The sequence below is a fragment of the Poromitra crassiceps genome, assembly GCF_964638095.1.
Source record: "Poromitra crassiceps genome assembly, chromosome: 25".
NCBI lineage: Eukaryota > Metazoa > Chordata > Actinopteri > Beryciformes > Melamphaidae > Poromitra > Poromitra crassiceps.
In genome coordinates this window covers 9,659,442-9,674,441 of record NC_139649.1, presented here as the reverse complement: position 1 = coordinate 9,674,441, position 15,000 = coordinate 9,659,442, and the positions used below count along the sequence as shown (strand labels likewise).

Sequence of the window (15,000 nt, the reverse complement as noted above, 5' to 3'; positions counted from 1 at the left end):
GGCTGGGTGCTGCTGTGACTGACAGAGAGCTCGGCCCCGCACTAAATAACTGTCATTCTGCTCTCGTCCACTCTGACCCCACTGGCAGCCTCCTTCTGAGCCTCTCTAACACCACCCCCCCCCCACACACACACACCCCACCCGCCCACACCCCCACCCAGACTCTCATTGGCAGACTTTTAGAAGCTCCCTGAGCCAAGCAGGCCCCTCCTTTTCAAAGCTGGCCCTCTCACTGATTGGTTGGACCCCACTAGCCTTTGGCATGCCAGGAGGGCTTTCAACCGGCCTCGGGGTGCTGCTGATTGGCCGGGCTGTCAGGGGTCCCTATAGGACCGCGTGAGGGCGGCGGCTTGGGGGTTGAGCGATTCAATTTGACAACGGGAGGTAGGAGGTAGGAGAAAAGTGCCGCCACAGCAGAAAGCTGGTCCCTGCTCTCTCCTCCCTCCCTCCCTCCCCTCTGTCTCTCCCTCTCTGTCCCCCCTGTCTCTCCCCCCTCCCCCCGCCCCCCCCCCCCCCCCCCTCTGTCTCTCCCTCTCTGTCCCCCCCCTCTCACCCTTCGGTCGTCCTTCCAGTCACGTCGTCACTTTAATTATCCTATGCTACGTTTCCCTATGCACGCAAAAGCCCTGGAGTTTGCTTTACCTATTGTCCTTGCGTTACGGAGCCTCGGGGGGGAGAGCTGGAGAATGGAGGCGTTTAACGACTCGGCGCCCTCCAGAGGCCTGCAGTCTGTATGGGCGGAGGGAAGACAAGAATGTCAGCCTCTGTCTCCCACATTCCCACTGCAGAGCTCCCTTTATATGGCAGCCGGAATGGCTGTATTTGCTCCATTATTCTTCTCCATCCCTGTGAATCAGGGGAATTAATGCCATTGTTAATGCAGAGAGACCAGATCGCTGGTACATTTCAACAGGCTCCCCGTCTCGTGCCGAGCTCATCTCAATTGCCTGGCTAATGCAGTAATTGGGTTTGTGTCACTTCTTAACTTCCATTAATATTTGTTCTCCCCTCTAATTGCCCCTTTTCCCCCATCCTACATTTCTTTTCATTCGTCTGGTTAATGGTCTGAGGTGGAGGCGGAGGCGTGCCGGCGTGTGCACGAGCGCGCGCGCGCCGCCGCGTGTGCTTCAAAAAGCGTCTGATTTATTTTGGAGCGTACAACACAAAAATGTTAAAGCCGCGGGACACCTTATCCTCTTCTGAATTAATAATGAAAGACATTGAGAATTCAAAAAAAAATCCAGCTCGGAGTTGGAGGAGATTCCAATTTGAGAGACAGCGCGAGGTTACCTCAGGAAACCAGCGAGATTACCTCAGGACACCTCGAGATTACTTCAGGACACCTCGGGAACTGAAAGGACAGAATGGAGACTGGATATAAAAGATATGGACGTTAGCCACCGTGATGTCACCCATTGGTTTATAGGCTCCTGCTTTGAAGCCTGGAGTTTGGCATTTAGACCGTCACCATCTTGTTTTTTTTGCAGCCAGAAACAGCTACAGATGTTTTTTTTTTGTTGTTTTTTAGCTTTTTGGGCTTACACAGATTTCTACACCTACAGACTTTTATACATTTGGCTCCAGGCGTTTCCCACAGAGCCGCGGGGGCGCATGCTATCGGTCCGTGATCTGATCCGTGATCTGATCTGATCTACGTGGACACTGGACAGGCTGAACAAGATGCTGTATTGAAGAAGACTGAGGTCATAAATCAAGTGAGAAGTATAGGGTCATTTCCCCAGTGACTTCTATACAACTCTTTTGACTTTGATTTTTGCAGCCAGTGGAGTCGGCCCCTGCTGGCCATTAGAAAGAACGCAGGGATAAGTCACATTTTGCTTCGTTTTTTCAGCAGCAGCAGCAGCAGCAGAGGTTGCCCCCTTGGTCAGTACCAGAGCAGACCACCACGGCCTCCTCAGGGGGGCAAGTACTGCTCATTTGTATTGATGGGACTCTCGCCGGTCCCTCGGAGAGACAGCGAGACAGACAGAAAGAAAGACACACCGGGGACATGGACGAAAGGGGCGAGGCATACTGAAATGGCAGCAACCAAGACAGAGAGTAGAGAGGGTTAGAGCACCAAATGAAAAGGTGGGCGCATGAGGCAGAAAAATAAAAAATCCATATTTCAGAAGTGCACAGAAGCTCGGTTCATTTCCCATTCAGCTTCAGCGATCCATAATGGAGTGGCCTGTCTGTGTGGCGCGAGGGCGCAGACGCAGCTGTTCCTTACGAGGATCAGGGATAACTGCGTGCGACGGTGGCTGTCAGTGGCTCGCACTTGAGAGATATTAAACCTGAGCTTTCCACAGCTCCTCTCCGTTACAGCCCTCCTGTGACTATTTTTAAAACCCTCCTCGCCGTTCTCTTCTCATAGTGCCAACAGAACTGACATTTCTTCCCTTTATCGCCGCACTCTCGTGCATGTAAGGTTGTTATTGTATTTTGTAAGAAAAGAAAAGTTTGAAGGCTGGTTAAAAAAAAAACGACGACTCGTGCTCCCATATCTTCCCTAATTGGAAATTTTGTTTGCATTTTGTCGACCTAGCTCTCTCTCTTTCATCCTCTCCGCCTCGCCACAGTGCAGTGTTTGCCTCTGTCACTTTTGTTGGATGTTTGTGCGGATGGCCTATCATTCGTCTCCCCCATCAAAAGCAGGGCAGATCAGCTTTGGTGGGTGACAAGCGCACAGCAGGAGGGATCAAAGCCATGCAAAGCTGAAATTTAAGAGGAAGTTAAAAAAGCATGTAGTTTTTGCCATTTCCCTCATGTCGAACAAAGAGACAACAGACACCGCAACAGCAGGGAGAGATGAGACGTGCTGATCAAACGCTGGGATTTTAAAGGACGCCTGTGTACTTTGCAGATGTGCGGATGCTTTTGATAACGCTGTTTTAACGTACACTCTTCCAAATGGAGTCATCCCCCCCCATCCATACCCAAAGACTACAAAGGTGTATTGTCATATCCGAATATCTTAACCCAGTGGCGACACTTTAAAGCTGAGAACACACTGGCAGATTACTCAAGACTGCTCAAGACAGGAAAATCAATTGTCTATTCGAGCCTGACGTGGTCTCGTGTTTTTCCTCTTCTGCCTCAAGTAATGGATCTGTGGGAGAAAAAGAAAACCAGAAGAAAAAAAAGAAAGCCATCGATGAACAATTCCCCAACTCAGCAGGTGGCCGCATCGAAATAAACAGAAGAGCAAATCAACCTTAATGCCAGATGTATTACGCATCCGGCTGAAATCGGGAATATTGGGAATAGGAAAAATTGTTGCAAAATCGCAAAACTTGAGTTGAACTTATTTTCAATTTTGACATTTTGAGCAAATTGGATTCTGTCAACTCCTAAAACGCCGGTTGGCAAAAAGAAAAAGCCGTGATTGCTGGCTGCTTTCGCTGATCCCACACGATGAACCAACCGTCTTGTGAGACAGACGAACAGAGGCGGGTTGCCTCAAACTAATCCAGACTTTGAGCAACGTGACTGTTGACTTATTATTATCTACAGTATCTACACAGTGAGTTTTGGTGCCACCTCATAATAATTCCATCTCACATCTGAATCACACTTTCATCGCCATCGAATAACATATTGCTTCCTGCGTATGTGTGTGAGAGTGTGACCATGTGAACAGGCAGTTCAGAGGAAGAGCTTGGGAAGTATATGAGCCATCCAGTCAGTAAATAGTTTCCATTAAAGCCATGCAGACATTTGGCAGAACACTTCTTAATGGGTGACAGCGATGACAGCGAAAGCGTGACTGAGAGGCTGCCAGAAGGGCTTAGTCATAGCCTGTCTGTCTCCTGAGTGGCTGGCATCACTTCCTCCCACAATGCCCCTCGGCACGGACATGCCACTGCATTTGGCAGTGTCTGATGCTAACCCTCCTCCTTCATACAATCTGTGTACATAGGCTACTTATATGCCAAACATTATTCACAAGTGAACTTAAAGTTGGAATTATTCCAAAGTAGTGGGTGTCTGTAATTGGTTAGTTTTACCGTCGACACTGTACTGTTTCAGCCAGCATTTTGAACAGCTGATACCCTCCTACTTCCCCCATTGTCTACTCTATGAAACAAATACAGAAGTAACATTTTAAGTGGATAGAGTTTCCAGAAATATTGCTCTAACTGAAGCATTATCAAATTAATTCAATGAATTCATCCGATCGAAAGAAACGGTCACCCATGGCAACAACAGGCGACACAATCGTCTTGGAAATACAGCAGGCGAGTGCCGGGCAACTCCCCGGTTTCCCCCGGTTTGCGTCTGTTGAGCCTCCTCTCTAACCCCGGGGTGGTGCGTTTGATGTGCCACGCGGGGGGAAAAGAGAGGTGATTGAGCTCATAAAGAGCTATCAAATAAAGAGAGGCAAACGTTTGGAGCAAAACGGACTAACGCAGCCCGGGCCTCGACCATTAAGCGTGTACGACACATAAAAGAGGCTATCAAAGAGTGTAAACTGCAGATTGCCATTATTGTGTGACATTAGCCCATGGCACACACACTCGAACCCTTAACGATCCCACGGGTGCCTGCAGCATGCTGGGCCTTAACTATTTCCTGTGTGAATGATTGTTGTTTCCTGGAAGCCGAACACTGCGGCGCAGCAGCAGCGCCACGCGCGCTTCTCCTCTGCATCGCGGGACGCGCCGTTCTTCACTTAAAACTCTCGTAACGGACAAGCCCGTCTTTTATTGTCACACGAACACCACAACACATGCATGCGGCCACAACACACTCATGCTGACGGTGGCCGGTGAAAAGTGTCCTCTGCATTTAACCCATCCAGGCATGTCCTTTTCCTCCGAGGGGCAGGCCAGGAGCAGTGGTCGCTTTCTCGTACAGCGCCCGGGGACCAACTTCGGATGTTGTCGTCACTGGTCAGATGACGATGACGATTTGATCTTCTGCATGTTTTTAGTGGGGGGGTTATATACGGAGGAACCCCCCTGGGGGAGCACGGGGAGAACATGCAAACTCCACACAGAGAGAAAGGCCCTTACGACGAGATAACCTGGGCAGTAGGCACTGAAGATTTGCAGCGTTGTTGGAATGAAGGGAGACGGCATCGCAGGAGCGACGATGAAACGCAGAGTAACATGAAATAAACATCAAATTAGTCCCTGTTTATGTTAGCATCAAGCTATTTATGTGACAGAGGTGATCAGACAGGGTTGAATCAATTAAAGACGATTTGGACAGACTGAAACGTCACAGTGCGCTCATTAGGCAGACAACCGCCATGCTTGATGAACATAAATCTCTTCCCTCCTGTTCTCATGATGTATTTGCACGCCGCGGCGTCACCCCCAAAGGAGTTTAACTGAGGACTAATTCCTCCTCATCTGATTTCTTCCCAACTCCCCGTTGCTTTGGCTCCCCCTGTCTGTCTGTCTCTCCTCTTCATGCTGATCGCTCGTCCCTTGGGACCCGGGCAGTTGTCAGTAATCAAGGAAATCACTCTCAAAGAGTTACACAAATGGGTCACTTATCTGATGTCTGGTCTGATCTGACAGACAGCCAGTTAAGTCCCTTGCATCCCCGACTCTCCTGGCTATTTTTAGTCTGATTAGTAGCCACTCTCTCTGCCAAGAGGTACTGAGGAGAGAGAGAGAGAGCGAGAGAGAGAGATAAGGATAGAGCGAGATAGAGAGGATAGAAATCCCAGCTTTCATCATTAGCGCACCGTTGAAATGGCTCAATTGAGCAGTCGTCACTCACGAGGAGTCCCAGGACGCCGCCGAGGCGCGCCTCTGCATTTATTCAATTTATCGATATAAAGACTCTTCATTAAGAGACACCGGCAAATGTGACAGGCGGTCTCAGGTCGACTCGTCGACGCGGAATTTTAAACGGGCGTGGAAAGACGAAAGCTGCGTGACATGTAAGAGCTCCTCTGTCTCCTCTCGGGGCTATTACACCAACGTGCCAACCACACACGCAGCTCGGCTTTGAAGTTCCAATGAAGAGACGGATCACACACACACTCACGCAGACACACACACACACACACGCACACGCAGACACACACACACACGAAGACAGACACACGCTCTTGCGCGCACGCGTCTGGATGCAGAAGCACAGATCCGTGGCAGGTGGGAAATTTCATATGTGTGTGCTTTCCCCACATGACGGGCCTTGTGAATTATTGAACTGAGCTGGTCCTTTTGATCTACGCTTTGGTGCCCCGCACAGCGAATCTCCAACCTGTCAAACACTTCACCACACACATGTATACGTTGGCTACCACCACAGCCGCCTGCTCGTCTGCAAAGGAATATTTACATGTTGAAGGACGAGATGCTGGGTATTGGATTTCTTTCTGTGCATGTTCCTGCAGCTATAGGGCATGTTCCTGTAGCTATAGGGCATGTTCCTGCAGCTATAGGGCATGTTCCTGCAGCTATAGGGCATGTTCCTGCAGCTATAGGGCATGTTCCTGCAGCTATAGGGCATGTTCCTGCAGCTATAGGGCATGTTCCTGTAGCTATAGGGCATGTTCCTGCAGCTATAGGGCATGTTCCTGTAGCTATAGGGCATGTTCCTGCAGCTATAGGGCATGTTCCTGCAGCTATAGGGCATGTTCCTGCAGCTATAGGGCATGTTCCTGCAGCTATAGGGCATGTTCCTGCAGCTATAGGGCATGTTCCTGCAGCTATAGGGCATGTTCCTGCAGCTATAGGGCATGTTCCTGCAGCTATAGGGCAGATAGAACTCTTGTTTGTTGGTGTGCGCCAATTCTGTGTCTGTGTTGCACGTCTGCCTCCTCCAGCAGATAAGACGGGAGATTTCTCAGACACGCTCTCATTACTGAACTGCGTCATCTCTTCTGTTCCCGCTACACGTTATCTACCAAACAGATGACACCGATGATGCGGGTGAATGATCAGCATTATTTATGCTAGCATTAGCCTGGCTCCAGACCTTCGAAGCTACGCCCACTCCGCAGTTGTGAATTGGCTATTCTCTAGTCTCTTAAAACAGACTGTATCATCTACATCCGGCGAATGCAGCTATATACAGTCTGTACGTTACACCCCCAGAACATGCACAAGGAAGTTGGGAAAAAAACCTTCAGACTGGAAGGAAGTTCTACGGAATCCGACCAATCACGACACGCGAATGCGGCATATTGGATTCTGATTGGACTAATGAGCGGAAGACCCGCCTTTCTGCCGGCATATTGGATTCTGATTGGACTAATGAGCGGAAGACCCGCCTTTCTGCTTCCCATTCCGGTTGGTGCATGATTCTCCCCCACGAAGTACAGACGGTATGGCGGAAGCATTTGAAAATTGCGGAAGCCAACTCGTCTGTTCTAAGAGACTAGCTCTTCTCGGTCTGGAATCGCCATGAGCAAACGCCTTTTCTCCGGTTGAAAATCCAATTGCGGGCGCTGATTGGCTAACGATGTTGTCAGTCATCATGCACAATAGAAACAGCTGTGGCCAAAGCTAACATACGTGTCTACTAGTCATAGGTTGATGTTCCCGCACGGATCGGTTTATGTGACGGACGTGTGACTTCCTGGTCAGACGTAAAGTAACGAGTAAAGCACGTTACTGATATTCTGCTCTCCGTCTCGTCATTATGTGATCTTAGAGGCATAAAGATTACACAACATAACGTAGCTAGCTAATGCTAGCCATGCTTATTTTAACGAACGTCTTATTAGTTCCTGCAGTGTACGATAAGAGTTACGTTAAAACGACAAGTGCAAAGTCGGCCGACTTTAGCTGCTTAAACGTGGAGATGCTGGCTAGCATTAGCTAGCTACGTTAGCTTGTGCTTGCGACTAGCAAGACTGCTGCGGCTGCCCTGCCGATTGGTGAGGGAAGACCGAAGCCCGCCCCCTCATAGAAATGCTCTGAAGCGAGCGCAATCTCAGATGAAGAGGCAATGAGTTTTTGAATTGAATTTGAATTTGAATTGATGATGCAGTTTGAATATCAGGCTATGCTAGAATGTTATTGTGCTGTGATTGGCCGATGGTGGGCACAGTGAATAATGCCTCTGATTAGGCGTACAATATCGCAATTATGCTACAGCGATCACACGTGTGCGAAATAAAGCAGCTCTGATTGATGCTGTAGGAGACTGTCCACCTGCATGTGAAGATACTATGGCACACATTATATAGCTATGTAAACTGAGCACATGAGAAGGATGCTGCTGCCTGCCTGTGCAAGGCCGTGGGTTTGAGGACCCTGTTGGAAATTAAGAGAGTGGGTATCATGTTCAAACAGAGAGATGTTTTATGCAGAAGCCACCGTCACCGCTGAACGGATGAAGTCATTTCATTTTCATGCATGATCTCCGGCCCCACAGAGCAGGGAAATTGCATAGGAGGGGAAGAGAGAGAGATAGAAAGAGGAGAGTGTCTTCCATTTTTTCCATTTGACTCTGTGATTACTCCCTCTGGCTTGTAACCATAGTGATGGTTCAATCCCCTATAGGAAAGAAGAGGAGCAAACGTATTCTGTTGTGTTGCCGGGTGACTGAGGTTGGAGAAAAGGGGATATTGACTATTTGCCACATAAAGGTAGAACTGGGTCCAGAGTTCACCACCGGTTTCTTGCACCTGCTAAAGTAGGCTGCAGCAGCAGCACACACCATCCACCTGCAGTATTATCATAAATCCACCCATAATCCGTGTAAAGAACTGGATTTAGGAAGTGTGATGGACTCTACTAAAGCATGGGAATACGGTCACGTGATCACTCTCAAGCGATTACCGTAACTGCTGAGACAACAGTGTTCACACTGCGGATATATTGTGAGATTGTGCCGACGAGACGAAAACGCAACATCTGCATTTTGATCGTATTGTTATTATCCCCATTAGTTTTCACTGGATGACTGGTGACTGTCGTTTTACACAACACATGCTCAGAAATATCCGTTATATCTTTAAATGATGATGATGATAATGCCAATCAAAAATACCTATAAACTGAAATTAAGAGTCCCTTTAACTGGATGGTCAAATTAACTGAAGTAGACTGATTGTGATTACTTGATTGGAATAATCTTGTGTTTTCCCTATACTGTATGCACTGGTGAGCTGCTGCAGTGAGTAACGCATATAAACAAGAAACGTTGCAGGTCAGCACAACACATACTGTAGGTATAGGAAGCACAGGGGACAGGGGGGATCATCATAGGAGTACTATATGGATATTATAGGATTAGGAATATTATAGGATTACTGTAGGAATATCATAGGAATACTAGATCCCTATTGCCAAATTCAATTTTATTGAATCTATCTCCTACTAGACAGGATGCAGGTAAGCGAAATAAATGTTTTGTGCAAAAAAAAAAAAACCCCATTTTGACGCGTGCTTCACCATCGCTGCCTGCTACAACTCCATCCTAGGGGAAACACTGCCTCGTACTGGCCGGCCGGCTCTCCTCTCTGTGTAAAACACCCCTCAGGCCACGAGCAGTTGGTCCTGCTCGTTACGTTTATTTGCATCTACATGTTCCTCACTAATACTCCCCCAGTTGCTAATAAATCCAGGTGATTCATTACCAGGTGTGTGCAGAGCCAGGACTCTTTGCGGGCCCACTTAGTCACTTAGCCATGGAAATGAGATACAACGGCGCTTTCAATAAACGTGCCGGAGCCCCTCGTTTAACAGCGTTGTCAAATTAACGCTGTAACATTGTATGGTGACTTGAATCCCCGGAGCTCATTGAAAATCGATACCGCAGGAAGTAATGCCACGACCCAATCTTCCTTTGTCTTCTTCTTTGCAGATGGCAAAGGCGCTGAGCAGAAATATTGATATTTTTATTGCCGGCCCAGTGGAGTCGCATATACGGAAACTTGTTTGAAGTGCAATGTATCCCCTCTCTAAATGTCGGGATTTGGGATAGCGTGTGAAGCGACCGCGCGCCGAGGTATCAACGGTGGAACAGGGCGTATTGAGATATCGAGTTGCCCGCGCAGGAAATAACAGGCACGGAAACGCCACAAATCCATTTCACATCATCCAAGCAGATCGATGTCAGAAATACCTTTGTAACTGCCAATAAGGTCAAGTTCACACACGTGTTCAAAGTCTGAGGAGAGCCGCCCGTGCAGGGGAAGAAAAGCTCTGTTCAGAAAGCAAGGTCAGACAAAAATCTTTGAATCTTTAACTTTCCCCCCGCACGACTCTTCATCTGATTCTCCACAGTCGGGCGTTGGGTTCAAAATGCTATCAGTGAAGAAAAGATCGATTACCTCCCGCCCTCAGTGCAATCTTGATCATTAATGCGTCCGCTCAAACAAATTCACTTTTGCCTTTATTTGACATTGGACTTTTAACACTTTCTGTCATTTATTATGCTATTATGATTATGTGATGCTATCTGCTGTCTGTCCTCTCCTGACGCTGGTGTTATTATAATATAATAATGTAATAATGTAGTAAAATCACCACTTTCATATTGAAGAATCAATTGTGTGTGTAGGAAGCCAGGGCCACATTTTTAACTGAATATTAAAAAAATTGTGGCGGCTGTGGCTCAGGGAGGTAGAGCGGGGTTGTCCACTAATCACGTACAATAAAAGAGGTCGGCGGTTCGATCCCCGGCTCCGCCAGTCTGCATGTCGAAGTGTCCTCGGGCAAGATACTGAACCCCAAATATCTCCTGATGGCTATAGCGCCAGCACCGTGCGTGGCAGCTTCCTGACATCGGTGTGTGTGAATGTGTGTGTAAACGGGTCAATGTACCGTAGGCACATAATGTAAAGCGCGTTGGATAAAGGCGCTATATAATATCAACGTCTTTGTCTGGGTCTCTCTCCTCAGATCCGTTCGGACCAGGACCAGTCCATCGGCATCCGCTACAGCATCACGGGGGCGGGGGCCGACCAGCCGCCCAGCGACGTCTACAACATCGACCCCGTCCACGGCAAGATGTACGTCACCAGGCCCCTGGACAGAGAGGAGAGGGCCTCGTACCACGTAAGGGCCACCGCTAAAAAATGTCTGGCGTGTCTGTCTGCTTCATTAGACTCCTCGTCGCCCTCTAGGGTCTGTCTCATCATCTCCCCAATTATCCCTGTGGAAATGTGCCTTCCTTGCCTGGTTCCCCTCTTGCTCTCCCTGTCTGCCTTTCTGACCATCCATCTGCCGTTTGCCTCTAAGGCTAATAGTCGCCTGGCTGCCATAAGCAGAAGTCGGAGCACATTCGGAGCCAGAGCGGGCCGCTCTGTTGCAACACGCAACTGCCTCCAGACCAGCCTCGCCTCGCCGCGCGCTGAGTGACACCAAAGCCAGCGATGAAGTTTAGTCTGGAGAGAGAGAGACGGCCTGCAAAGCACAGATTGCAAAAGCCGCTCTCCGCTCGTCAATTAGATGGAGGTTCACCTCCAAAGAGCAATGCAAGGGAGAGAGGAGAAGAAGAGACGGACAGAGAGGAGAAGAAGAGACAGAGGGGAGGAAAAACATCGCTGTGTTGTTCTCACCATCACAGTTAATGAGCAGGTGCTGCTGTGTGTGTGTGTGTGTGTGTGTGTGTGTGTGTGTGTGTGCGTGTGTGTGCGCGCGCGTGTGTGTGTGTGCACGCGTGTGCGCGTGTGTGTGTGTGTGTCCATTGTGTCTCCATGTACAGTACCAGTATGTGTGCATGTATTGCATGTATGCATGCTGATTTGATGTACAGATCACACCAGGAGGTGTCTCTCTCTCTCTCTCTCTCTCACTCTCTGTCTGTCTGTGTCTCTCGACCTCTCTCTTTGTCTACAGCTGGCCCTTTTCTTTTTACTTAACCATCAAAGGCATTGGCTGACAGCTGCACAGTTAGCATGCATATGTCCCATAGACCCCCCCCCGCCGCCATCCCCCACCCACCACCACCTGGCTGGAGGGTTGACTTCCTGCCTGGCCCTGCTGGAGCCTGGGGGTGCGACAGCTCAGTAGCTGTGTGTGAATCACACACACACACACACACACACACACACACACACACACACACACACACACACACACACACAGCCCACATGAGCCCTCTGCTAACAGAGTAGCCGCTGGTTCGGTAGCCACACGTCGCAGGTTGTGTTTGTACGAGCGAGGCCTAACGTCTCCGCTGGAGGTGAGCCTTCTCCTGGTGTCACACCTGCCTGCCAGCCGGGGCAGCGTGATGGATGACTGTGCTGCTGATAGAGCTAACTCAAAAGGCACACTCCCTGTCTCACAGGGATGATGGAATCATAAAGGATAGCCGAGCTTCAGCTAGCTCTTCAGCGGCTACGCTGGCTCACACTCACCAACAACACGCACACAGGATTAGCAGTTATAGTATACATACAGCACACACGTACAGTCATGTAAACAAACAGAAAGGCTGGAGGTGATAGAAAGAGGGTTCTCCACACATCATCCAGCAGAATACAGCTGAATCAGTTTGAAGACAGCACACTTCCAGGAAACTAAGGAGGGATCTGGAGCACACTGATGAATTTGCAGCTTTTATTAGTGCAAATAAGTGACTAACGTTTCGACACTACTGTGTCTTCATCAGAGTCAAAATGCTGGAGGTGATGATACTCTGTGATGTTTTGACTCCAGTCGTGCATCTCTGTTTCTGTTCTTTCTGTTCCATGTTGTTCCAGATGAGCCTGTTGTCAGCCCAGCCATCAGTCTCTATTACCTTATGTGCTACCTTTCTCAGGCTGTGGGAGTTGCTGTGTGTGTGTGTGTGTGTGTGTGTGTGTGTGTGCGTGTGTGTGTGTGTGGTGTGTGTGTGTGTGTGTGTGTGTGTGTGTGTGTGTGTGTTTGTGTGTGTGTGTGTGTGTGTGTGTGTGCGTCTGTGCGTGCGTGTGTGTTAGGGCTGCCACGATTAGTCAACTAGTCGCGATGATGTCAATTACCAAAATAGTCGCCAACATATTTGGCAATCGACGTCATCGCATGTTCTTTGGGAGTTGAAAAAAAAAAAAAAAAACATTTGTTTTGTTCCCCCAAAGCTGCTGCTGGTTCATTAAAAGATGTATTTTTGAGTCAATTATAATCTTAATTGTCTTTATTTTTAGTTAGCACATGCCTAAAACAACTTCAAGCTAAATTTAGAAGCTGATGATAGCTAAATCAGAGCGATTGAGTAATTGTGCGATAAGCTGCAATTTATGATCCGATTCGTCGACTAATCGTTAAAATAATAAGGTGACTAGTCGATTATCAAAATAATGGTTTGTGGTTTGTGTGTGTGTGTGCGTGTGTCTGTCTATGTGTGTGTGTGTGTGTGTGTGTGTGTTTGCGCACATGCGTGCGTGCGTGCGCGCGTGTGTGTGAGAGAGAGAGAGAGAGTGTAGCCTATGGATCTGTCTTTCCGTGTCTGTGTGAGTGTTGTCTTTCCATATCTGCTCCTGTGCTCAAGCAGCAAATTGGGATCGATAAAGCCGGCAGGTTATTGGTCCCTGGGAAGGACAGCTGCTGCTCAGTAAACAGCTCTTATCTGACACTGCCTGTAGCCAAGCAGCAAGTTAGCCTGAGAGCACTTCAAGTTGAAGACAAATCCTGGCTGGTGCTCCTATGGAGCCGCCGTCCTGCTTCTGTGATGTGATGTATGATTTACCGTAGGAGGATGGAGTCAGCGTTTTGGCCCGGGGGAAATTTAGTCCATTGCTTTACTTTCTTTCAACTTTGACAGGAAGTTCCCAGCAGCGCTGCATGCCGGCCTCTCTTCCAGGCCCAAACTTTGCTTGTTAGTTTTAGGTTCAAGTGAAAAGAGACGAGGACGCTGTTTTTGGACAGACTTAACAGCAGGGGGGGAGCTGTGTGCGAGGTGGCGAGTGTGGGTGTTAGTGTGAACTTTTGTCAGCCAGAGCTGCTGTGAGTCACCAGGGCAGAAGGGGAAGAGAGAGAGCAAGTAAAGCTATCATCGTGAGTCTGTGCATGTTTCCTTCTTTGCATAGTTCTGTTTGTGTGTGTGTGTGTGTGTGTGCGCCCGACAGGGACACGTCGATCGTAACGTGCGGACGCGTAGACGTTGTGAATCCTGCAGGTCACTTGTCAGCTGTCAGCTGTCAAATCAGTCAACGGCATTGGCCCCAATTAGCGGAGATAACCGCTGGCCTTATGAGAACAGCCGCTGACGAAAACACACACTGCCGGTTGCACCGCCATGTCCCCGTGCGCCCTGCGAGCAACAGTTCTCCCCCCGTCACGTCCGCACACTTTCTCCTCGCAGTTGTCACTCATCTGGTGTTGACAGACAGGCAACGTAGTGGAATTCTCTTCCAACCAAGTTGATACTCGGGCGTTCCGGGTAAGTGTAGCAGGTAGATTCCCTGCCTACCAACACGAGGGTCGCAGGTTCGCACCCCCGTGTTACCTCCGGCTTGGTCGGGCGTCCACACAGGCACGATTGGCTGGTGTCTGCGGGTGGGAAGCCGGATTAAGGGTATGTGTCCTGGTCGCTGCACTAGCGCCTCCTCTGGTCGGTCGGGGGGCGCCTGTTCGGGGCTGGAAGGTGAACTGGTGCGGATAGCGTGATCCTCCCACGTGCTATGTCCTGCGGGTGAAGCTCGACTCTGTCAGGTGAAAAGAAGCGGCTGGCAACTGCACATGTGTCGGAGGAAGCATGCTGCTAGTCTACGGCTCTCTCTCCCCAGATCAGCAGAGGGGATGGGGCAGCGACCAGGGCAGCAGGGGGAAATTGGGGAATAATAATAATAATAATAATAATAATAATAATAATAATAATAATAATAATAATAATAATAATAATAATAATAATAATAAAAAAAGTTGATTCTCTCTTTTTGTCTCAGCAGCAACAAGGCTCCGCTCGCCAGGCCAACAGTATTGCTGGGCACCCGGCAGTCCTTTTGCATCTGTCTAAAACTTTTTCTAGCCCGAACCTTTAAGAAATGTCTCTGTTTTAACTGACAAGTTATCCTCTTCTCCTCGACAACCTCCTCTCCACTACATTTGCAGCTAGACTGGTGTGGAAATGTAGCTGATATATATTCCTTTTCACTACACT

At 48.8% G+C, this 15,000-nt stretch overlaps 1 protein-coding gene across 1 annotated transcript in view; it reads left to right on the top strand.

Annotated features, from left to right (window-relative positions):
* LOC310798326 (cadherin-4-like) overlaps positions 1 to 15,000 on the top strand; it is a gene marked incomplete at both ends in the record, with an annotated part of 263,719 nt that overhangs the window by 198,083 nt on the left and 50,636 nt on the right. The window contains 1 exon segment of the mRNA XM_083660852.1: positions 10,821 to 10,976. Within this exon segment, the coding sequence (XP_083516978.1) occupies positions 10,821 to 10,976 (156 nt within the window).